Consider the following 25,387-nt stretch of genomic DNA (forward strand, 5'->3'; position numbering starts at 1 on the left):
CATGATTCTGGACTTCAAACCATATGACAAAGCTGTAATCATCAACAGAGTATGTGACTGGCACAAAAACAGACACATAGATCAAAGGAACAGAAAACCCAGAAATGGACACAAGTATATGGTCAACTAATCTTTGACAAAGCAAGAAAGAGTACCCAATGGAAAAAAGACAGTCTTGTCAACCAATCGTGTTGGGAAAACTGAATAGCAACATGCAAAAGAGTGAAACTGGGCCACTTTTTTACACCATACACAAAGATAAATTCAGAATGGATGAAAGACCTAAATATGAGACAGAAACATCAAAACCCTAGAGAAGAACACAGGCAGCAACCTCTCTGAGCTCAGCTATAGCAATTTCTTACTGGACATGTTGCCGGAGGCAAGGGAAACAAAGGCAAAAGTGATCTGTTGGCACATCATCAAGATAAAAAGCTTCTGCATAGGAAGGAAAGAATAAAAAAAACTAAAAGGCAGCCTAAGGAATGGGAAAAGATATTTACAAATGACATACCTGATAAAGGGGTAGTATCCAAAATATAGAAAATACTTATGAAACTCAATACCCAAAACACAAATAATCCAGTATAAGGTAATACATTTAAATTACTTCGGGTTTATCATCAGAAGGAGAGAAGGAAGTCTCACTGTTGAGACCAGAAGAAAGTGGAATCACATCTTTAAGGTACTGGAGGAGAAAAAAAAACAAAACAAAACAAACAAACAAAAAAAAAACAATAGACCCACAGTTCCATAGCCAATAAAAATATCAATATCCCTCGGGAGTGAACTTGAAATAAAGAGATTCTCAGAAGAAGGAAGACGAATAGAATTTCTTGACAGTTGACCTGCTCCAAAATAATTGGTAAAAGAAGTTCTTCAGACAGAAGGGAAATGATACTGAAGTTAACTTGAAATACCAGGAATGAATAGAAATGGTAAAATCTGCATTAATTTAACATTGTATTATTTATTATTTGACATGCTCTCAGACCCTTTAAAATTTTTTATGGTTCAAAAATATTAAAACATTTTCTGAAATGAAACTGGACCACTTTCTTATACCACACATAAAAGGAAATTCAAAATGGATAAAAGACCTAAATGTGAGGGGAAACCATCAAAATCCTAGAGAAGAACATAGGCAGTAAATATCAGCTGACATCAGCTGTAGCAACTTTTTATGAGGTGTCTCTCCTGAGGCAAGGAAAACAAAAGCAAAAATATGCTGGGACTTTATCAAAATAAAAAGAAACAATCAGGGGCGCCTGGGTGGCTCAGCGGATTAAGGCCTCTGCCTTCAGCTCGGGTCATGATCCCGGGGTGCTGGGATCGAGCCCCGCGTCGGGCTCTCTGCTTAGCTGGGAGCCTGCTTCCTCCTCTCTCTCTGCCTGCCTCTCTGCCTACTTGTAATCTCTATCTGTCAAATAAATAAATCTTTAAAAAAAAAAAAAAAGAAACAATCAACAAAACTTAAAGATAACCTATGGAATGGGAGAAGATATATCCAAATGACATATCTGATAAAGCATTAGTATCCAAACTATATAAAGAACTTACAAAACTCAGTACCCAAAAAACAAATAATCCAGTTAAAACATGGGCATAGGACATGGATAGACACCTTTGCAAAGAAGACATCCAGATAGCCAACAGACACATGAAAAGATGGCCCACTATCACTCATCATCAGAGAAATACAAATCAAAACTAAAACAAGGTATCACCTTACACCAGTCAGAAAGGCTAAAAGCAACAACACAGGAAACAAGTGTTAGCAAAGATGCAGAGAAGGGGGAATCCTCTTACACTGTTGGTGGAAATGCAAATTGGTGCAACAACTCTAGAGAACAGTATAAAGATTCCTCAAAAAGTTAAAAATACAACTACCCTGTGACCTAGCAACTAAGCTACTAGGTATTTACTCAAGGATACAAAATAGTATTTCAAAGGGATACACACTCCAAGCAACATTATTAACACTACTCAATTTACAGAAACGGCCCAAATGCCCATCAATTGATAAAGGGATAAAGAAGACGTGGTGTGCGCACATGCGCGTGAGCGTGTGTGTGTGCATGCATGCACGCGCCCACACACACACTGGAATATTACTCAGCCATAAAAAGAATAAAAATCTTGCCATTTGCAATGACATGGATAGAGCTAGAAAGTATTATGCTATGCAAAATAAGTCAGTGAGAGAAAAACAAATACTATATAATTTCACTCATATGTGGAATTTAAAAACCAAAATGAATGTTGAGGAGAAAAGAGAGGAAAACCAAGAAAAGGACTCTTAACTACAGGGAACAAACTATGGGTTACTGGAGGGGAGGGGAGGGAGTTGGTTGGGCTGAATAGGTGATGATATGAAGGAGGGCATTGTGATGAGCACTGGGTATTGTATGTAAGTGATGAATCACTAAATTCTACATCTGAAACTAATAATACGTTGTATGTTAAGTAACTGGAATTTAAATAAAAACTTGTAAAGAGGGCACCTGGGTGGCTCAGTGGGTTAAGCCGCTGCCTTCGGCTCAGGTCATGATCTCAGGGTCCTGGGATCGAGTCCCGCATCGGGCTCTCTGCTCAGCAGGGAGCCTGCTTCCCTCTCTCTCTCTCTGCCTGCCTCTCTGCCTCCTTGTGATCTCTCTCTGTCAAATAAATAAATAAAATCTTAAAAAAAAAAACTTGTAAAGAAAAAAAAAACTAGGGGCGCCTGGGTGGCTCAGTGGGTTAAGCCTCTGCCTTCAGCTCAGGTCATGATCTCAGGGTCCTGGGATCGAGCCCCGTATCGGGCTCTCTGCTTGGCAGGGAGCCTGCATCCTCCCCTCTCTGGCTGCTGCTCTGCCTACTTGTAATCTCTCTCTCTCTCTCTCTCTCTCTCTGTAAAAAAGAAAAAAAAAAAAGAAAAAAAAACTAAAAAACAAAAACAAAACTATCTGATCAAAACAGCTCTAAAAAATGATATCAGCATTATCCAACAATTTTTTAAATAGAAGAAAATCTATTACATCCAGATCTAGATTAATTTGTCCACACCACATTAATTCTACTCTAAAAAAAAAGAAAAAAAAAGTACAGCAAATGTGCTAGCAAAAAAAGTATTTCACAATTCTCCATCATTCCAAAATCTGTGACTAATCAATGTATATTCACTGGTCATGAGAATCATATACCACTAACATCACTCTTTATTCAACCTACCTAAGAGCTGTAGAAACTGGATGGAAAACTAGATGTCCCAAAAGAGTTATGCATGTAAAATGAAAAGTTTTTTAAAGATTTTATTTATTTATTTGACAGAAAGAGAGAGAGAGACAGACATCAAGAGAGAGAATACAAACAGGGGGAATGGGAGAGGGAGAAGCAGGCTTCCCACTGAACCAGGAGCTTGATGCAGGGCTAGATCCCAGGACCCTGGGATCATGACCTGAATCGAAGGCAGATGCTTAATGACTGAGCCACCCAGGCTTACCTGTAAAATGAAATTTAACACTAGTATGAAGAAATGGAAAACCAAAAAAGGGATTCACCAAATTCCAAAAAATATTTTTTTCACATACTGTTTTTAGTCACAAATCTCTTGGACAAAGAATAAGGTGAAAGCAGTGGTTCTTTAAAAAATAAAAACAAAATGTTTTCAGGGCACCTGGGTGGCTCAGTGGGTTTAGCCTCTGCCTTTGGCTCGGGTCATGGTCTCAGGGTCCTGGAATCCAGCCCCACATCAGGCTCTCTGTTCAGCGGGGAGCCTGCTTCCCCTTCTCTCTCTGCCTACTTGTGATCTCTCTCTCTCTGTCAAATAGTTGGATAAAATCTTAAAATAAATAAATAAATAAAAACAAAATGTTTTACATAATCAGTAATTATCAGCATCATTACTTACATACTTTATATAACTAATAACTGCTATAAAATAAAACCTAGAAAACAATGGAACAGATCTGCTTCACATTATTTCCAGACACATTTTGCAACTATCTGTCAAAGCTGATAAAATCAATTTCACTCATTATCACTGTTTTAAGCAATTCTTCAAATGATGTGCTTGGAGAAATGGAATTTTTGGTCTAATCCAGAAGAGATTTAAGTTTTACAAGCTTTGGATAGTTTGAGGGTGTTATCCATGCTGGTTCTGGCATTTAGGAACTCAAAATAATGTGACCTTGTGTTAAAAGTGTCAAAATTGAAATAAGATGATGCATTTTTTTCTCTTAAAACAGAAATTAAGTTTTACAAGAAAAGTGTAATCAAAATTCACAATGTCTCAGTAATATTAGGCTGATGTGGCTGTACTTGTTAGCTAAGGTATCATTTTTGAAATAGGTTGATTTTCTAGAAAAAAGGACCAAAAATTAAAATGTATCTAAATTAGGGCCTTAAAGGACCTGATGAAAACACTTACATTTATAAGGTGTGCTTCAAGTAATTTACTCTATTACAAAAGTGTCATAATTATTTTATAATTATGTATGTATTTTATGTTTCAATTAATACATTATCATTCATTATATTGCTTAGATTTTAAAAAACTAACTTACGGTATACTGGAAATGCTCTTCAAATCAATTTGAATTTTCAAATTATTTTTAAAATTAATCAATTAAGTATTAGATGATCCATATGCAGAATTTACTGGAGTGAATATATGTTATTGTAACAAATGAGTATAAGAGCAAGAGTAATCATCAGTTACACGCTTACAATCAATAAAAGTAAACATTCACAAACACTACCATAAAATATACTGTCACAAAAACAAATACTGATTAACAAAGTTTACTTGATTACAGTGGGACTTTCCATAGGCTTTCCAAAGTCAGCAGACATTCTTGCCATGTGACTGACCAAAATGTCCTGTCTTTAAGGTTATTTAATTGAAATAGGAAACCAAAAGAAGAGAAAATTTAAGTATGAGAAAAGCAGAATTTTGAACAACCATACAGGAAACACAGGACTCTTAATATAAGGAGTTATACGGGCACCTGGGTGGCTCAGTGGGTTAAGCCGCTGCCTTTGGCTCAGGTCATGATCTCATGGTCCTGGGATCGAGTCCCACATCGGGCTCTCTGCTTAGCAGAGAGCCTGCTTCCCTCTCTCTCTCTCTCTCTGCCTGCCTCTCTGCCTACTTGTGATCTCTCTCTGTCAAATAAATTAAAAAAAAATAAGGAATTATATGGGTAGGTTATCGAGGATAATGGATTTATATGCTATGTAATTCATCGAAGGCTATTCTGTTGTAACTCAAATTCTACCTCTGGCAGAAGCACCAAAAATTCAATTAAGATACAAAAAAAGACCGTATGTTCATAATCCGAAACTCCAGTTTCACAAGGAAGACCTGCATCTTAAGGGATTTGAACCCTAAGCAAAAGCCGTATCAGATAGAAACGTTGTAACTTAATTCTATATTGTATGATATTTAATCAATTTTAAAAATAATTTCAAATCTCCTTCCCCCTCTCTAAAAAAAGTTAAAAAGAATGAGGATTTTTTATGAGAATGAGATTATGAGAATGAGGTAACATAAGAGCAACTCTAAGAAATATTCTTCACTGAAAAAGCAGCATTCACAGCAAAGTGTATCATATGCCACCTCCTGTGAAAAACACAAACTGAGGAGTTAGGGAATAACTGTCAGACTGTACATGCACAGTCAGACATGCAAAAGAAATTCTGGAAAAAAGAGTGGACAGCTGGTAGGAGGAAGGTCTCTCCAGGCAGGAGGAAGACAGAAATCGAAAGATTTTTAACAATATCTATCTTATGCTTTTTTTTTTTTTTAAGATTTTTATTTATTTATCTGACAGAGAGAGATCACAAGTAGGCAGAGAGGCAGGCAGAGAGAGAGGGGGAAGCAGGCTCCTCGCTGAGCAAAGAGCCCGATGCGGGGCTCAATCCCAGGACCCTGAGATCATGACCTGAGCCGAAGGCAGAGGCTTAACCCACCAAGAAATAAATTATTAAAATCTTAATAAATTAAATTTTAAACCAACTTTTTTTTATTTTTATTTTTTTAAAAACACATAATGTATTATTAGCCCCAGGGGTACAGGTCTGTGAATCACCAGGTTTACACACTTCACAGCATTCACCATAGTACATACCCTCCCCAATGTCCATAACCCCACCACCCTCTCCCTAACCCCCTCCTCACAGCCACTCTCAGTTTGTTTTGTGAGATTAAGAGTCACTTATGGCTTGTCTCCCTCCTGATCCCATCTTGTTTCATTTAAACTTTTCCTACCCCCCAAATCCCCCACGTTGCATCTCCACTTCCTCATATCAGGGAGATCATATGATAGTTGTCTTTCTCTGATTGACTTATTTCGCTAAACATAATACCCTCTAATTCCAGCCACGTTGTCACAAATGGCAAGATTTCATTTCTTTTGATGGCTGCATAGTATTCCATTGTATATATATATCACCTCTTCTTTATCCGCTCATCTGTTGGTGGACATCTAGGTTCTTTCCATAGTTTGGCTATTGTGGACATTGCTGCTATAAACGTTCAGGTGCACGTGCCCCTTCGGATCACTACATTTGTATCCTTAGGGTAAATACCCAGTAGTGCAATTGCTGGGTCGTAGGGTAGCTCTATTTTCAACTTTTTGAGGAACCTCCATTATGTTTTCCAGAGTGGTTGCACCAGCTTGCATTCCCACCAACAGTGTAGGAGTGTTCCCCTTTCTCTGCATCCTCGCCAGCATCTGTCATTTCCTAACTTGTTAATTTTAGCCATTCTGACTGGTGTGAGGTGGTATCTCATTGTGTTAAACCAACTTTTTAATCTTAGGGCTATGGTATCATTTTTATTTTTACATTTTAAACAGTAACTGTTCCACCCACGAATGAAACTTGCCTAAAACAAATGCATTTGGGCACCTGGATGGCACCGCTGGTTGAATCTCTTACTCTTGGTTTCAGCTCAGGTTGTGATCTCAGTGTCCTGAGATCAAGCCCAGTGTAGGCCTATGTGCTCAGTGCCAGATTAGCGTAAGATTCTCTCCCCCACCCAACCCTCCCACTCATGCTCTCTTTCAAATAAATAAATAATTAAAAAAAATATCAGGTAGTCTGATAATACGTACAATGGAGCTATACCCCTGCCTGCCTCATCTGGGAAAGCAAGAGCTTTATGGGCCTCACTTTTCTATTAAGAAGTCCTTATAGAAGATCGATAAACCATTGGTCACACTAATCCAAAAGAAAAGAGAGAAAGCCCAAATTAATAAAATTATGAATGAAAAGGGAGAGATCACAACTAACACCAAGGAAATAGAAACAATCATCAGAAATTATTACCAACAGTTATATGCCAATAAGCTAAGCAACCTAGATGAAATGGATGCATTCCTAGAAAACTACAAACTCCCAAAATTGAACCAGGAAGAAATTGACAACCTGAATAGACCGAGATAGTAACTCGTTACTGAATAGTAACGAGATTGAAGCAGTGATCAAAAACCTCCCAAAAAACAAGAGCCCAGGACCTGACGGATTCCCTGGGGAATTCTACCAAACTTTCAAAGAAGAAATAACACCAATTCTCCTGAAGCTGTTCCAAAAAATTGAAACAGAAGGACAACTTCCAGACTCTTTTTATGAAGCCAGCATTACCCTGATCCCCAAACCAGGCAAAGACCCTACCAAAAAGGAGAATTTCAGACCAATATCACTGATGAATATGGATGCAAAGATTCTCAACAAGATCCTAGCAAACAGGATCCAGCAGCACATTAAAAAGATTATCCACCATGACCAGGTGGGATTCATCCCTGGGTTGCAAGGTTGGTTCAACATTCGCAAATCAATCAATGTGATAGAACAAATCAATAAGAGAAGAGAGAAGAACCACATGGTCCTCTCAATTGATGCAGAAAAAGCATTTGACAAAATCCAGCATCCGTTCCTGATGAAAACGCTTCAAAGTATAGGGATAGAGGGAACATTCCTGAACTTCATAAAATCTATCTATGAAAGACCCACAGCAAATATCATCCTCAATGGGAAAAAGCTTGCAGCCTTCCCGTTGAGATCAGGAACACGACAAGGATGTCTACTCTCACCACTCTTGTTCAACATAGTATTAGAAGTTCTAGCAACGGCAATCAGACAACAAAGAGGAATAAAAGGTATCCAAATTGGCAAGGAAGAAGTCAAACTCTCTCTCTTCGCAGATGACATGATTCTTTATATGGAAAACCCCAAAGACTCCACCCCCAAACTACTAGAACTCATACAGCAATTCAGTAACGTGGCAGGATACAAAGTCAATGTACAGAAATCAGTGGCTTTCTTATACACTAACAATGAAAATACAGAAAGGGAAATTAGAGAATCGATTCCATTTACTATAGCACCAAGAACCATAAGATACCTGGGAATAAACCTAACCAAAGAGGTAAAGGACCTGTACTCAAGGAACTACAGAACACTCATGAAAGAAATTGAAGAAGACACAAAAAGATGGAAGACCGTTCCATGCTCTTGGATTGGAAGAATAAACATTGCTAAAAGGTCTATACTGCCTAGAGCAATCTATACTTTTAATGCCATTCCGATCAAAATTCCACTGATATTTTTCAAAGAGCTGGAGCAAATAATCTTAAAATTTGTATGGAATCAGAAGAGACCCCGAATTGCTAAGGAAATGTTGAAAAACAAAAACAAAACTGGCGGCATCACATTATCTGATTTCAAGCTTTACTACAAAGCTGTGATCACCAAGACAGCGTGGTACTGGCATAAAAACAGACACATGGACCAGTGGAACAGAGTGGAGAGCCCAGATATGGACCCTCAACTCTATGGTGAAATAATCTTCGACAAAACAGGAAAAAATATTCAATGGAAAAAAGAAAGTCTCTTCAATAAATGGTGCTGGGAAAACTGGACAGCGATATGTAGAAGAATGAAACTCGACCATTCTCTTACACCGTACACAAAGATAAACTCGAAATGGATAAAAGACCTCAACTTGAGACAGGAATCTATCAGAATCCTAGAGGAGAACATAGGCAGTAACCTCTTCGATATCAGCCACAGCAACTTCTTTCAAGATATGTCTCCAAAGGCCAAGGAAACAAAAGCGAAAATGAACTTTTGGGATATCATCAAGATCAAAAGCTTCTGCACAGCAAAGGAAACAGTCAACAAAACAAAAAGGCAACCCACGGAATGGGAGAAGATATTTGCAAATGACAGTACAGACAAAAGGTTGATATCCAGGATCTATAAAGAACTTCTCAAACTCAACACACACAAAACAGATAATCATATCAAAAAATGGGCAGAAGATATGAACAGACACTTCTCCAATGAAGACATACAAATGGCTATCAGACACATGAAAAAATGTTCATCATCACTAGCCATCAGGGAGATTCAAATTAAAACCACATTGAGATATCACCTGACACCAGTTAGAATGGCCAAAATTAGCAAGACAGGAAACAACGTGTGTTGGAGAGGATGTGGAGAAAGGGGAACCCTCTTACACTTTTGGTGGGAATGCAAGTTAGTGCAGCCACTTCGGAGAACAGTGTGGAGATTCCTGAAGAAATTAAGAATAGAGCTTCCCTATGACCCTGCAATTGCACTGCTGGGTATTTACCCCAAAGATACAGATGTAGTGAAAAGAAGGGCCATCTGTACCCCAATGTTTATTGCAGCAATGGCTACGGTCGCCAAACTGTGGAAAGAACCAAAATGCCCTTCAGCGGATGAATGGATAAGGAAGATGTGGTCCATATACACAATGGAGTATTATGCCTCCATCAGAAAGGATGAATACCCAACTTTTGTAGCAACCTGGACGGGACTGGAAGAAATTATGCTGAGCGAAATAAGTCAAGCAGAGAGAGTCAAGTATCATATGGTCTCACTTATTTGTGGAGCATAACAAATAACATAGAGGACATGGGGAGATGGAGAGGAGAGGGAGTTGAGGGAAACTGGAAGGGGAGATGAACCATGAGAGACTATGGACTCTGAAAAACAACCAAAGGGTTTTGAAGGGGCGGGGGGGGGGGGGAGGTTGAGGAACAAGGTGGTGGATAATAGGGAGGGCAAGTACTGCATGGAGCGCTGGGTGTGATGCCAAAACAATGAACACTGTTATGCTGTAAATAAACAAACAAACAAAAAAAAGTCCTTATAGAGGACCGCAAAGCCTAATATGCTGTCTGCCCCCATCTCTTACCCCTTTTCCTCTCTGATCTTACATTTTACTACTCCCTTGGCCCCTAATTCAACTCTACCTTCTCTTCTGCCTTCTGGCGAGTTCTTGACTTGCCCACCAACTGCTTCTGACTGGAAAGCTTCTCCCTCAGATATCAGCATTGTTCACTTATCATCTTCTCAGTAAGTCTTACCTAACCACCCTATTTAAAATCACACATTCACCATCCTATATTCTTTAGATCTTCCCTTGCTGATTTCCTGTCTTTCTCCCCCAGAAAACAAGGCAAGGACTTTTGTCCATTTTTTTTCCACTAGAAATCTGCCAGGAATATTAGCTGTTCAGTAAGTATTTGTTGAATCAATGAATGATGAACAAAATCCAATGTATCCAAAAGAGAACTTAATCTTTCTCACCCTTTGCTCATGCCTGAAACATACCAATACCCACATTTCGCCTTCTTCCTCTATTCTGTCTCTAGGAATAGTACTATCATCTGCATCCAAAACCAAGCAATTACCTTAAACTCTCTACCATTCCACCCTTATATGTAATCATGCATCTACTTGTGTTAATTTTCTCTCCTCACTAGCTCTCAAGGCCATCTCCTTACCTCTCCTTCCACTATGACTCTTTCATCAAGACCCATCCTGTGTTTTGTCACTATCTCTAGGGACAAAAGCCACACTCCATCCTTCCATGCTATAACCACTAATTGCACCATCCAATCACAGTGTTCACCAATGAAAAACTCTTCCAGGCTACTCATTATTTATGGAATTGGTTTTCCCCTCTGACTACTCATTAGAATTGCCCAGAAAGATTTTTGAACAATACTATGCAAAGGCTCCATCACAACTCTAGTATCTAAACCAATGACATCTCCCCAGGTGATTCCAAGAATCAGTGATCAACAAGGTATAATCCTAACCCTCTGAGGGTGCTGCACAAGGCCTTTCCTGAGTTCTGCCAACAGCTTATGAGCCTCATTTCTCCTGCTCCAGCTAAGCTGGAAGCAAATGCACTCTCTGCCACCACGCTCTTCTTCCACCTTTGCCTTCCCACGCATCCTGACTTATCTGGCAATATACCTGTGCATAACTTCCAGTTTGGAAGAAGCACCACATTTCCTGTTCTCCTTAGGGACATCTTCCCTTACACTCCTGGGTATCCTGCCTTTTTCCCCCATTACAAGAGTTGACCATAGCATGGACATGGAAATATTTGTTGGAAATGACTGTTTAAAACAAATTTACCCATGTAAACTTTTAAATAAGTTATTGTTTCTGTAATCAAACAGATATCATGATATCTATTTTTCCTTTTGAGCTCCAATTCAACAGTCAGGTGTTAAAGCAATCAAGTCACTGAAAACATTCCACCTACAATTTTAAGAACTCTATTACTATATATTACTCAAACATATTACATAAAAACAGCTATGAAAACTCAAGCCTTGCATGGGTTAAAAAGTACTTTTTTTCTAAGAATGTTTTAAAATCTATGTTTAATTTTTCTTTTATAGAAACAGTAATACACAAACCATGAAAACCAGACCATAAGAAAACATAGACTTCTGAGGGATGGCTTTCAATTTGTCTTAAAATCTACTCACTAACACTTTGGAACAAATGAATAATAAACATAGATATGCAGAGTGCTGATTCCTCTCCTCTGAAGGCCCCCAAAGTAAAACAAAACAAAATGTATTTTTAAAGATTAAAGAATATATGGGGTGGGGCACCTGGGTGGCTCAGTGGGTTAAAGCCTCTGCTTTCGGCTCAGGTCATGATCCCAGGGTCCTGGGATCGAGCCCCGCGTCGGGCTCTCTGCTCCGTGGAGAGCCTGCTTCCTCCTCTCTCTCTGCCTGCCTCTCTGCCTAGTTGTGATTTCTCTCTGTCGAACAAATAAAATATTAAAAAAAAAATTTTAAAGAATATATGGGATATTTGTATGCAAAAAAAGTAATAAAAAAGTTAATACAGAGGTCTAAACCCTACAGAATATTAGAATTACCTAGGTAGTTTTAAATGTTACCCATGTGGCAAGACTCACCTGTAAGAGATTCTGATATAATGGGTCAGGGATGGGTTCCAGCATCAGATTTTTTTCCAAGTCCCCCAGGGGATTCAACTACGCAGCAGTCAGGCTCAGGAAGTACTGAATCAGCACGTTCCCTGTTACAGCAAAGCCCATCTTTCAAAAAGTAATTGCAATAAAGCCTTTCCAATCAACATTATCTCTTTCCCATGAGGGAAAAAAGAATATGAACATTATAAACTGGAAAACATTAATATTAGTTAAGAGTTATACAGGACTTATTACGTGTCAAACATTATTCTAAGGGCTTCTAATACATTGACCTTTTTATGCCTCACAATGGCTCTGTAAAGTTGGCACTATTTTATACCATTCGGCTTCTATGAAAATAGCTAACAGCTGCAGAATACTTAACACTAGCGGCATTATTTTGAGTGCTGTTATATACATTGAGTCATTGAATCTTCACGACTGTTCTATGAGATGGTACTGCGATTATAATAAATTGATCAAAAGGCAAAGGGAAGTTAAATTACTGTCCAGGGTCTTACAGCTAGCGAGTGGCAGACCTGGGATTTGAAGCTGAGTATTCTAGCTCCAGATTTCATTAAAAAAAAAAAAAAATCCAATTGACTGGGGCTCCTACAAAAAGCATGAAATATACTAATATGGAATAAAATCACTACATATGTCTTTATTTTACTCCACTTCAGGAAATATCAATAAAAACGAGAGAGGAAGAAATAAGGATCATGCAATCCCAGTTCTAAGACAAGCATCACTGGTAAACCCAAGTGGAGCTTTTAGGACTTAGAATGAAAAAGAAGAAATTAGAACGATGACAAAGATGGGAAACCCAAATCTATATATATCAGATGTGGAAGCAAGAGACTGATTAGAAGCCAGATTCCTCCTCGCTGTGAGCGCCTTGAAGACAAGGAAGGTCTAGGTGTGTTCACTGTGTGTTAAATATGCTCAAAAAGCATATTTAAGCAAATGAAGTCAGCTGTCTACAAAAGATGTGAGATGACCGAATTCTAAGGCAGACTTTAATATTGCATTTTTCTCATATTTCACAATACTCACTATGTGTAATACCTTTATTTTATATAAAATGTATTTCCATATAATAGAACATTACATTAAGATTATTTTTCTTAAAATGTTGATATTTCAATATTTTAATTTGTGCATGCCAGTTTTACCTAAAACTAATCAATATTCATGTAAAAATTTAATAATTATATTTAAATAATTCATATAATGATCACATGATAAATTATTAAATTAATGAAAATAGACATTTCTAATAATCAACTCAAGAGCTACAGAACCTCACTGCTAATTCTAGGCCAAGTTGTTAGGAATCCTCTTGGGCCCGACTCTGTGTTCCTCAGGTGGGATGGCCATTAAGGTCTCAGATCTGGTTTGATTTCTCCATTTGGAGCTGATGTCTCTTTCATCCTCAAGATTAGCAAAACACAATCATGTATCTATCCTTCACCAATGACATAATGGAGGCACTCTGCATTCCCACCAGAGAACATGTATAACTCAAACTCCCTGTTGGCCAACCAAATATAAAACATCTTAGAAGAAATATCCATGAAGGGCTGTCTGAAAGCTATTCTAAATTTTAAAATAAAGTCAAGTAAGTCACCAAACAATGGTACACTTAAACATAACAGCAGTGTCTCCAAGCAGAACTCCTTGTGCAGAACTGCCATTCTGTATTGCATTCATGGTTCACGTTGAGGGGATTCATAAGGAACAGGGAAGCAAACCATGCCATTATACTCAGAGAACTGGTGCTGAATTTTGTGATCCCTCAGAGCCCCTCTCTGTTCAATGGGAAAGATTTCTTTCAGGTGTCAGGATCCAGGTAGGTCAGTATTCTCTTCAATGCCAGCAAAACAGGGAGACCAACATATATTTTTTAAGATCATTTTTCTTTTTCTTCTACATTTTTCTTTTTCCATTACTTCTTAACATTTTAATTTTATTGTATATTATTACTTTCATTAACGTATATATTTTAAAAACTCTTTCTTTAAGGTACTGGTACTCTAGAAATAAATAGATCTAAAAATAATGAATAAAACTGAAAGAGATCATGAAAAGTTCAGATGCCACCGACAGTAAAGAATGAAGGACGCAGCTTTCAAAATTATGAATGGTGAGTAAAGATTTTAGAATCTCAAGGAATTAAGAAATCCACTTCTTCATTCATTAGCTCCAAAACAATGCATGCGGATTTTTTAGTGCTGTTGTGATCTAGTTAATCTGGAAATTTATAACATATTTATTGTACTATAAATGCCCAACACTTTTGCAAGACAGGGTGATCTTAAATAAATGTCATAACTCAAAATAATTTATACACAGTTTAGCCTTAACTAGAGAGTTGTTTAATAGTTAGGATAGTAAATGAACAGAAGGTTAGAATTCTGAGGAATTGCAAACCCCCAGCTGTTCAGCTTATTGAGATTTTCTTATTGCTTACTAATATCAAATAATGACTCAGATGCCTGAAGACACTGATTTTTCTTTATTTTACTGAAGTCTGTGTTAGCTCAAATACCCCACCGTTAAAATGTACACCTTTGTGCAAAACAAGAAACATGCTATAATCAAAGTAAAATGTCGTATTAGTTACATGACCGAACACATTTCTTTGTACAATGAGTCCTCATTCACTAGGTAGAAAAAGGATTAAAGTAAATGTTTCTCAAAACATTGGTTTTTGGAGACCAAGGCAAAGCAAGGGGAAGGAAAAAACTGACTTGGAATTTCTTCAGGAAGTTAGTATACTTGTGATCAATTAAGGAGAAAGAATATTCAAAGTTTTTAAACTGAAATAGTATTTATATGCCATCATGGAACTTATTTCAAACTGTGTGGGGGCATCTTCTTAACTTAATATTTTTCACAACTTGTTGGAATCATCTTCTTGTAAAGTGTATGTCGTCACCATTCAGGTTTCAGTTAACAACAAAAAATCAACTAGCTAAGACTATAAAATACGAAAAACCATACCATGCTTCTTCTCCAACTTGGAATGAAATTTCATTTTGTACAAGGAAGAAAACAACGTGGTGGAAGAGAAACTGCCTAAAATCAATGCATGACGATTTCGTGTGACAAGCGGAATGGGGGTGGCAAGAGTAGGTGTGAGAAGCTTACTGCTTTTAGTTAGAAACTAAACTGTGACTGAATAAGAAGCGAGAAAAGAAGTTTGAAAGACTGAATTTTAGATCAAAATCCCCCTTATGCTTTTCCATACATAATTAATATACTTTAGGGGTATAAACCATGTTCATGATGGAGCAAAATTAGCATTACAGAAGAGTAAAGTCCTTAAGTAATAGCATAATACTAAGAAGGATGTGCAATGGCCCTTTAAGAATGGCACAGATATTTTAACCTTAATGGTTATGTTATGAAGAAGTTATATGTACTTAAGATTTTTATGGTATAGCTCTCCGGTATTACAAGCCCAGAGAAACACTTTCAGAACATATCCTTTTGTAAAATGATGGAATTTTCTAGGGTGTTTATAGCCTTTAGGGGGCCAAGATTAAACATAAGGCATTCTGCCTTGAAATTAACTCTTTAAGGAATCTAATAAAAAATCTGTTTAGTCATAAGAAATGGCTTTTTAAGCCCATTGAGAAATATTTTTATCAATATAGAGCTATGTTTTATTTGAAACAACATTTAATTGAAGGAAATAAAGATATATATATATATATTCTCTGGCTCCATTTAACTATAAACATTAAGAAGATAAATACACACTATTCTAAAGATGAGTCTCAGACGATGAAATGTAAAACTTCCTCACAGGGAGAAAAAGAATCATTAAAATTAAAACTACTTTAATGCTTGAATATAAAAGATGGTACTAAAACAAAAAGCAAAGAAAGAGAACTTACAAATCTGCTAAGACACATGCTGAAAGTGAACTGTTTAAACTTTCTTTTTTTTTTACCCATGAGGATTTTCTAGTTACTAAAAACATACCTACAACAAAGAAAGTATAACTATATTCTGTGTTATACAATTCTAATAGCCAAGTTTAAAACAAAAATAATTATGTAAATTACAGTATTTAAAATACACATTTCATTCTCGCTAGAAAATTAGTTCATTTTCTAGAGAATACTTTAATAAAAATTTCAACATGTGGGTTATCTGGCTCAAAATTTCAGGACGCTTATGTATCCCTGGGCCAGACAGGTACAATAAACATGCGAGGAGAGCTTGGTGTTTGAAAGAGGACATGAAGGGGACTGAAGACTGCTGGCCTCGGCTAAAGGCAACAAAAAACAAAAACAGAAAACTTTAAAACACTCTATGAGCCAAAATGTTTAAGAGCCATATGCAGCCTCCCAAGCTGCCAGATTGTAGCTCAGATAACTAGAAAAACAGTACCCAAGACAGAGCTCTACCAAAAAAGTCAGTAGATGCCAATAAATTCTCACACTCACAGAGTGAATAAAATAGATTTTTCACAAACATGCTTCAGTTAGTAATCTTCACTTATACAATTTGAGATATAAATGAGTACAAAAGCAACCCATCAAGCGTGTTGATTATTAACATCTGCCTGCGTCCTTAGAATCTAGATGTTTCTACATCCAAGTAGCGAAGGGAGTATCCGAATTCTGACTCTCCGATGGTCTCAGGCATACAGAGAACCAGGCCATCTGAGGCTCAGCAGCAACCAAAGGTCTCTTAACTTAGAAGAGGTCAAGCGATTCCTGGGTCCTAAGTATGATCTGGGTACACATCCTGTGACCTCTTGGGACTGGCCTGTCATAAGCATGTTAATTTACCGAGAACTCGATAAAAAGCGGTGCCTATCAAAATGCACTTGTAGTGTATTTTATATATCATTAAATACAGAAGGAATAAAGTACAAGGGGAGGAGATGACAGAGAGAGAAACAAAGCAAAAAGCTCACAGGCAAGGCATATTGTCCCAGACCACCAGGACCTTACCCTGGAAGAAAGTAAAGCTATCCATTATTTCCTGAAACAGTGAGCAACATTAGAAAGAGGTTCCAGTTACTTGAGAGACAAGTTCCTGGGTATTCATACAAGATGACTGCAGGATGAGATATTACTAACCTTCTTTCCTACTTAAAATTCCAGAGAAACTCAGAAAAAGGGGCTATTGTTCTGCCAACTGATCCAGAAATCCATGCAGTCATTTTTTTAATATAGAGTCTGATCTGTTTAGGATTCCTTAAATATGTGTATTGGATAAATACTTGTTAAATAATATTTCTTTATTTAAGATAACTTAAGATAAACTATTAATATGTGTTCAAAGACTGAAGCAAATATTTGTAATGGATCATTTAAACATGCAGATACCATATTTTATAATAAGTTCTACTAACATTGGATTTCCCATACTTCTACAATACCCAAACATATTAGTTTCTCATTCTTCGCCAAAAAACCTTAAACTTGGATTTTTTTTTTTATTTTATTTATTTATTTGACAGAGAGAGATCACAAGTAGATAGAGAGGTAGGCAGAGACAGAGAGAGAGAGGGAAGCAGGCTTCCTGCTGAGCAGAGAGCCCGATGGGGGACTCGATCCCAGGACCCTGAGATCATGACCTGAGCCAAAGGCAGCGGCTTAACCCACTGAGCCACCCAGGCGCCCTTAAACTTGGATTCTTTACCTGAAAAGAACTCAGCTTATTTTTAGTTTGCTTCTTTTGATATAAACCACTCACTGCTAATAGCTACTAAATGAAGTAAAATATGGATGAATCCGTGTTATATACAACACGTTACAAGATCTATTCAGAGACAATCATGACAATATTAGCTAATACCTACTGACAATATATTCTGTGCCAAACACTATATTAAGGACTTCACTTAGATTATTTCACCATTTCACTTAATCTTCTCCAAAAAACATATGGCAGACACAGTTATAATCTCCAATTTCAGCTGAATTAAACAAGGCTAAAAGAAGTAATTTACAAAACACAACATAACTCAAACCCAGTTTAAGTTTACCCTCTCTCTTTCCCAATTATGCTTAATTGTATATACAAAGTACACTTTCATTGAGCAGTAAAGAATTCTAGAAGATTCCTAGGTTTTATATAAAACACAATTTATAATAAAGAAGAGCTACCTAGTCTATACAGTTTAATATATTTGTCCAATTCTCTTCCTGAAAGATCTGCAAGTCTGTTTATCATATTTAAAAAGAAAACTTTCCATCATGAATGTTTCATATATTCAAACTCAAAAATCATGGACAATACGTTTAACTCTGCTAGAATTTTTATTAGGAGGAAAAGCCAAAGAGAATCCTGAAATCCATGAAAGGTACAGATAAAAGAAATTCAAGATTTTAAGATAATTCCATCACAGATAGTTCTTTTAAAAGAACTATGAAAACAAAGTTAAGGATCAATTTCGTAGCTTGCTGTATGACCAGATATAAAAATCTCTGACCTTTACTCAGGACACCAATGTATAATAGAATAGATTACCTTTTTTCATACAATATGAACAGTAGTATAGAATGGACATCATTTGAACTAACCTAAAATCCAAACTGGAGAATCCTAGTTTGGCTGTGATCCAACTGACCTAACAAAATATCTCATAAAACAGAGAACAACATCTTAATATTAAAATGCTTAAATTATAACTTTATTGCATATTTACCTTTATTGATTTATTAAAAGATGTTGTTTAATATGTCCCTTGCTAATGAAATTTTCCATCATTCCTTTAAATAAGACTGAGACTTTGTATTACCAAGTGTCTCCTCTAAAATAAATACTGTTTAAATACTCCTTAAAAACTGAACTTCCAAAACAAAGTAAATTGTATACAATTTTTTAGCAAAAGAAAGTAAACAGCACAACATCAGAAAATAGTTCTATTGTTAGGGGAAAAGGTAGAAAGGATTTTCTTCATACGGACTGTGAAGTCAGTGATGTCCTAGTATGAGTTTAAATTCAAATGTTTTTTGAAAAGTTAATGAAAATATTGTGATCATGAAGTTCCATCTTGTAAGATTTGGAATCCCTTGGTTTGTCTGTTCATTTATATCAGTTTATGGTAAGATCTAAGATTTCACTTGTATTAACACAGACTGTGCACATCTACGAGAATTCCCCTTCAACATTATTCAGCACAAACGCCTATAGTAAAAATAATTAAATCAATTCTTCTGCATGTAGGTTACTGGACATATTTACTCTCTTGGAACATAAATGAGTACACAGCTAGGTGAAGACTATACTTTCACAGCAGAATCAATGAAAACTTGAAGAGAAGGATTGACACAAAAGTTTTTTAAAACTTTCTGAATGATGTTAAGGCAATAAAGTACCCAATAAAACATAAGAAACTTCCATCTTTATTTTTAAATATGGTTAATTTTGTTTACTTACCCACAGAGAGCCAGTGTCTCCAAAATAATATCTTCGTATAAACAAAATCAACCTACTGTGTTTTCTGTACTATTTTCTGCCTTCTAGTTAGTTTTATATTAAATAGAGAAACATAAGAGACTATGGACTCTGAAAAACAACCTGAGGGTTTTGAAGGGTCAGGGGTGGGAGGTTGGGGGAACAGGTGGTGGGTAATGGGGAGGGCACGTTTTGCATGGAGCACTGGGTGTTGTGCAAAAACAATGAATACTGTTACGCTGAAAAAAAAATAAATAAAATGGAAAAAAAAATAGAGAAACAAAAATCTTTGTTAATTTATTCTAAAATACTTCTTTTTAACTACAACTATTTTGCATAAATTTTTACTCTATAGGGTAGTCATAGTTTAACAAAAGATGAATTACTATTTTATTATCAAAAGGAATGAGGTATAGAATAATTTTAAATCCGTATAGTACATATTCCAAATAAACGATTACAGATAATTTTTACTTTCTGTAATACATAGAAGAATATTCCCCAAAGTTAAAATACTACAAAGTACAAAAAATAAAGCAAAATTAAGTAAAGTGAGACTGCACTTCCAAAAAAGAATGATTATGACTATGTAATCTTGAGGTATCATGACTTTACAAGGAGCATATTTTCATATTTCTCCTGTACCAGGAGACATGAAAAATTTGAAAAGTAAAAGAGTTAAATTATAACTTACAAATGTGTGCATTGGATAGCTGAAGTGTATCAAACCCTAAACCCTTGAAAACCAAACTTGTTAAAAGTGCAACACACTATTTAAACGTTAAATCCATTTTTTTACTAAGATTACCTTTTAGGAAAATTTTCTTAAATAAAATTTTGTCTCATTTCAAAACAAATTTCTGAAGAAAAAAAAGATGCCTGAGTGTTTCATGAAACCATCACAAAAAAATATATGTAACTCAGATTATATAAGTAACAGCTGCTGTTCAGGAAATCGAATAAGAGCAGAGAGAGACCATTTTCTGTTTTCCCAGGTAACTAGTTCCCTTTAAATTTGTAAATAAATCTATCATAAATGATAGATTATGAGTTAATTTTTCCTATGCCTAAAAAAAACATGTCAAATTTCCACACGACATTCTTCCCAGAAACTTCAGATTTTAACTATTTGGAAACAGAGAGAAGTGATTATATACCTATCCAAAACAATAGCAACAACCAACCAAGTACCAAATGCTAAAAGCAACAACCCAAGAGAATACAGTTAGCCCTCTTGTTAGAAACAGGAAATGGATAGCATGTATATAAACACAAATAAAGCAAATAGAATCTGCCAGAGACGTGACTGTATATACAGGCTGCTGCTTAAAGCTACGGGCATGCTAAAAAATAAAAAGAAACAAAACCTCCAATAGCTCACGGCTCTGTGAAGAAAGTTATCTCCCATAATCACCCTGGTGTCCATACCTGGCTGCTTCTATCATTTTCAAGTGACTAAAAAGATGCTGAGAGAATAAACAAAATCACTGCCCCTATAAACTGGCTATAAACTGGCACACACCTGTAATACATGAACATTTTCATCACAGACCTTACCTCGTAAGACCAGACGCACTGAGTCCCACCAAAGCGCCGAACACATCTTCCTACCTCGACGTCCTCATGAGTTGTGTACATTTCTCTGAGACATTCACCAATATGTGGCACCATCCTTCTGAGAACCTCTCGACTGAAGATCATGCCAGGTCCTCCCATACAGAAGTTCTCTCCAGGCTCCAGCCCCAATTTTCCAAGTTCTTCAATATTCCCCAGGCCCGTCTGACCCAGGTAGAGAGGCTTACTGCTATTCAGTGATCGAAGAAACTCTTCTAACTTATCACCTACAAAGAGAAAGGCAACAGTCACTCCTTCTCCTAATTTCACAATTATTTAGAACATACAGAGTAAGGGAAAGCCCTTCCAACATTGTGTGCAAACTCCTCCCCAAAGTCATAACACAACTGAATGGAAGAAAAACCTCTTTGAATAGTCCATTATTTAAAAACTACTAATTTTCAGTTACTAATTAAATCATAATAAAACGTTATCAACCTTCTAGTCAAGATCACTGAAAAGACTTCATAAGTCTAACAATCATCACTTTTTTTGTAAAAGGTGAGATAATAAGAATAACGACAAATTTATTAGCATGTTTGAAGTAATGATAATACTACAGAAAATAATAAATTATATTTAGCATTGATCAGCAGACTGTTTATATTCAATAAGCATTTTTACTGTTAATTGATTTAGTGGTGTTTTGTCCTTAATAAACTTCACATTACTAAACAGTCATATACAACCCAAAAGTTGAGAGAGAAAGAGAGGATATTAAAGGCATCTTGGAATTTAATTTTGGAAAGCACCTTTTCAGAAAAAAAAAATTGTTAAAAATTAAGTAATTGGTTTCCTGATAGCACGTTAAGTTCATCAAGAAAACCTATTTAAAAGTAAAATTCTATAGGAGTGCCTGGGTGGCTCAGTGGGTTAAAGCCTGGTCATGATCCCAGGGTCCTGGATCAAGCCCCACATCTGGCTCTCTGCTCAGCAGGGAACCTGCTTCCTCCTCCTCTCTCTCTCTCTCTCTCTCTCTGCCTACTTGTGATCTCCATCTATCAAATAAATAAATAAATAAATCTTAAAAAAAAATAAAATAAAAGTAAAATTCATTAGCTAGAACAGTTTGAATACATTAGACACTCTACAAAGTGATACAATGAGGTAATCACCTTCTTTATATTCCCAGTCAGCATCTTTACTATCATTTTTTGATGAGCACGGCACCTGCAGTCATTTATCTTGATCCCATGCCTTGCCCCTGGGATCTCCATGAGTTTTGACTGGCTATTATTGAGTTCTTAATACAAAATCCATTTCATTCTTAATAGGAATGGAAAGATTATGGCACTTCAATGTTCTGAAGGACAATCTTTCAAAGCATTAAGACAAACGACAGAAATAGATGCTACTAATGTATTTAAAAAATTCTCTGCGAAGTGTGGCAAACTTCTACTAGAAAACCTTTGTGATTTTTAATGAGACACAGAAGACAAGGGAACTAAAAGATAAGGGATCTATCACTTACAGGTACTGATATCAATACATCTTAAATCTGTAACACACAGTATCCAACAAATATGCAATTGTTTATTTTTGTATCGAATTATCAATGGAATTATTTCACTCTTCCCATCCTAACTCCAAGAAATCTCTAGTTATTACCCTACACTCACTCCCTGAGCCAAAATGGGACATATCTTGTTTGTTTTCCCTTCAATCAGGTGAAAGACCACCTGGATCAGGAGAAAGCATTGAGGTGAAAAGGACCGAGGTACACACTAGGAAGAGTTGCTCCCCTTTTGACCAATCCATCTCCATCTCCGAAACGGGCGGGACTGGAAAGATTGACTCCCTCTCTCAGGAACTTCTCTCTGCCGAGTTTAGAAATCTCTGGCCAGAACCACCCACACCCAGGGTGAAGGACCGCGCCTCTTTTAAAGCTGACAAAAGTTTTCTCCTGCTGTGGCTGCGCGTGGTTTTGGGAAGGACTTCCAGACTTTGCTTATCGCCGCAGCCACCAAAACAGATTGGAAAGGATCCACGCTAGTAGTGTCTACAGCTCGGAGCTCCTGGGGTCTGGATAATTCACCTGTGTTGTCCCCTCTCCACCAATTCCTAAAAATACACTCGTGCTCTCCGGATTTTACAGAGGTGTGGCTGGGGGTGGGAGGTGGGGAGGGCGTTATTGTGTTAAGAGCCGACCTGGTGCTGCACTGTAGTGTCTGGAAGGAGGTGAGCGCTGGAGCGGTGTGGGGGTGCTCAAGGACTCCCAATGCGTGGTGGGTAGTCCACAGGGAACGGTCCGGAACAGCGAAAATGTTTCCTTAATCTCACCAGTTCCGAAACTGCGTTAGATCCAATTGCAACAAAAGGGTTGTGGAATAAAGCTAGAACATCCAGCTCCAGACTGGCACTCCTCTGTTTCCTCGGTCTTCCCTTCCTTCACTGAGGACACGCCCCTCTGGATAGCTGTGGGAAACTACTATCACCCAGGGCTTTCAGAGTAGGATTAGCCCTAGGTTAATCCTCAAGTCCCTTTCCTCACCGCTCCCACACAGTAAAGAGTAGGGGTAAGCTCTGGGCGGAAACGAAACAGCAAGAGTAAGGAAGGCGAATAAAGCCAGTCAGGTGTGAGGAGGGTCCAGGTCGCAGGAGAAGAGGGGGACCGCACTGGGAAGGGTGGGCGGATGCTGAGGGTGGGCACCGCGGGTTGGGGGCTGCAGGAGCCCTGAGCACGTACTGGCAGAGAAGCAGAGGGGCCGGGCTGGGATTAGGGCTGGCTGCAGAGAAAGGGGATGGGGAAGGGAAGGGGCGGGCAGGCGGGACCGCCGGCGCTGGGAGGTCACCTTTGATGTAGACGTCGTCGTCGGCGCGCATGAACCACTCATACTTGTCCAGGTAGTGGTCGTGCATGTACTTGATCATCATGAAGGACTTTTTCTGGGGAGGGTAGGAGTCGTCCACCCCCGGTAGCGCGATGACAGGCAGGGGTGGCGGGGGCTGGCTCATACCGGCGTTAGGGGACTGCTGACTGGAAAAAAACTCCACGCGGCCGGGGATGAAGCGCGCCCAGGTCCGCTGCGCCGCTAGCGCTCGGCTGCCCAGGTACTTCTGTGCGGTCATCACTCCCACGTACAGGAAATCCCGGGGTCGGGAGCTCGGGGCGGTGGCACCCCCGTCCCCGCTGCCGTTGTGGCTACTCCCCGGACGGCCGTTTCTCCGCTGTCCAGCCGCGTCCCCGTCCTCCTCCTCCGGCTCCCCTTCCGCCACGGGGGCGCCTGGCAGCACCGTTGCGCCTTCGGGCTCGCGTCCTCGCCGCCGCTGCTGCAGCGGAGGTGGCTGTTGCCAGGGGCTGCTCCGAAAACTGGTTACCCTGGGTGCTGCCTCTGCCAGCGGCGGGCCTTGGAGCTCCTGGCGAACGGGGGGCGGCGACTGCTCCAGCCGCGGCCGGGGCTGAGGTTGGGGGAGCGGCTGCTGCGCGCCAGCGCCGGGGCCAGCGGCCGAGCGGCCGTAGTAGGAGCAGAGGCTGGAGCCGCGTCTCTTCCTCTCGCTCAGCTCGGCCACTCTAGGGGCGATGAGCCAGGACGCGGCGGTGAAGCCCAGCACCAGCCCCAGAGCCACGCTCATCCACGGGCGGCGGGAGCGCACGGCCATCGCGACTGCCCCCGGCGCGGACGCTAGCTGAGCGGCTGTGGCGCTGCGCACGGGTCTCCCAGCTCACACCCGCCCCTCCTCCGCCTCAGCGCCCCCAGTCCCGGCCGCTGCCCGCCGCCGAGGCGCGGACGCCGGCTCAGGGTCGGAGCGCTCCGGGCGCCTGGCCGACTGCGGGTTGCTGCTGCCGGGCGCGCTCCCAGCTCTGCTCTGGGTCCCGGCTCCCAGCGAGGGTCGGGAGTGAAACTTCTCCCGGCGGCGGCAGTGGCGGCGGCAGCAGCGAGAGGAGCTGCAGGAGGAGGAGGTGGAGCGGCAGCGGCGGCAACGCGTCCGCTCCTAGGCTGCCACCCTGTCACTGGCGCGCCTGGTCCCTCCCTCCTCCCTCCTTCCCGAGCCCCCGCCCTCGCTCTCCGCCTCCCGCTCCCCCCGCCGCCCGGCTCGGGACTGGCCCTGAGGAGGAGCCACAAGCAGCCCCGCTACCAGCCCAGG

At 39.1% G+C, this 25,387-nt stretch overlaps 1 protein-coding gene across 1 annotated transcript in view; it reads right to left on the bottom strand.

The window, feature by feature from the left end:
* The window catches only part of CHSY3 (chondroitin sulfate synthase 3), a 313,887-nt gene extending 288,886 nt beyond the window's left edge, over nt 1-25,001 (bottom strand). Inside the window, exons 1-2 of the mRNA XM_045998914.1 lie at nt 24,094-25,001; nt 21,245-21,528 (exon numbers count right to left, since the gene is read on the bottom strand). Coding sequence (XP_045854870.1) covers nt 21,245-21,528; nt 24,094-24,901 — 1,092 coding nt within the window. The 5' untranslated portion in view covers nt 24,902-25,001. The remainder of the gene's footprint in view (nt 1-21,244; nt 21,529-24,093) is intronic.
* Between the last annotated feature and the right edge of the window lie 386 nt (nt 25,002-25,387).

Source organism: Meles meles, chromosome 3, assembly GCF_922984935.1.
Source record: "Meles meles chromosome 3, mMelMel3.1 paternal haplotype, whole genome shotgun sequence".
Lineage (NCBI taxonomy): Eukaryota > Metazoa > Chordata > Mammalia > Carnivora > Mustelidae > Meles > Meles meles.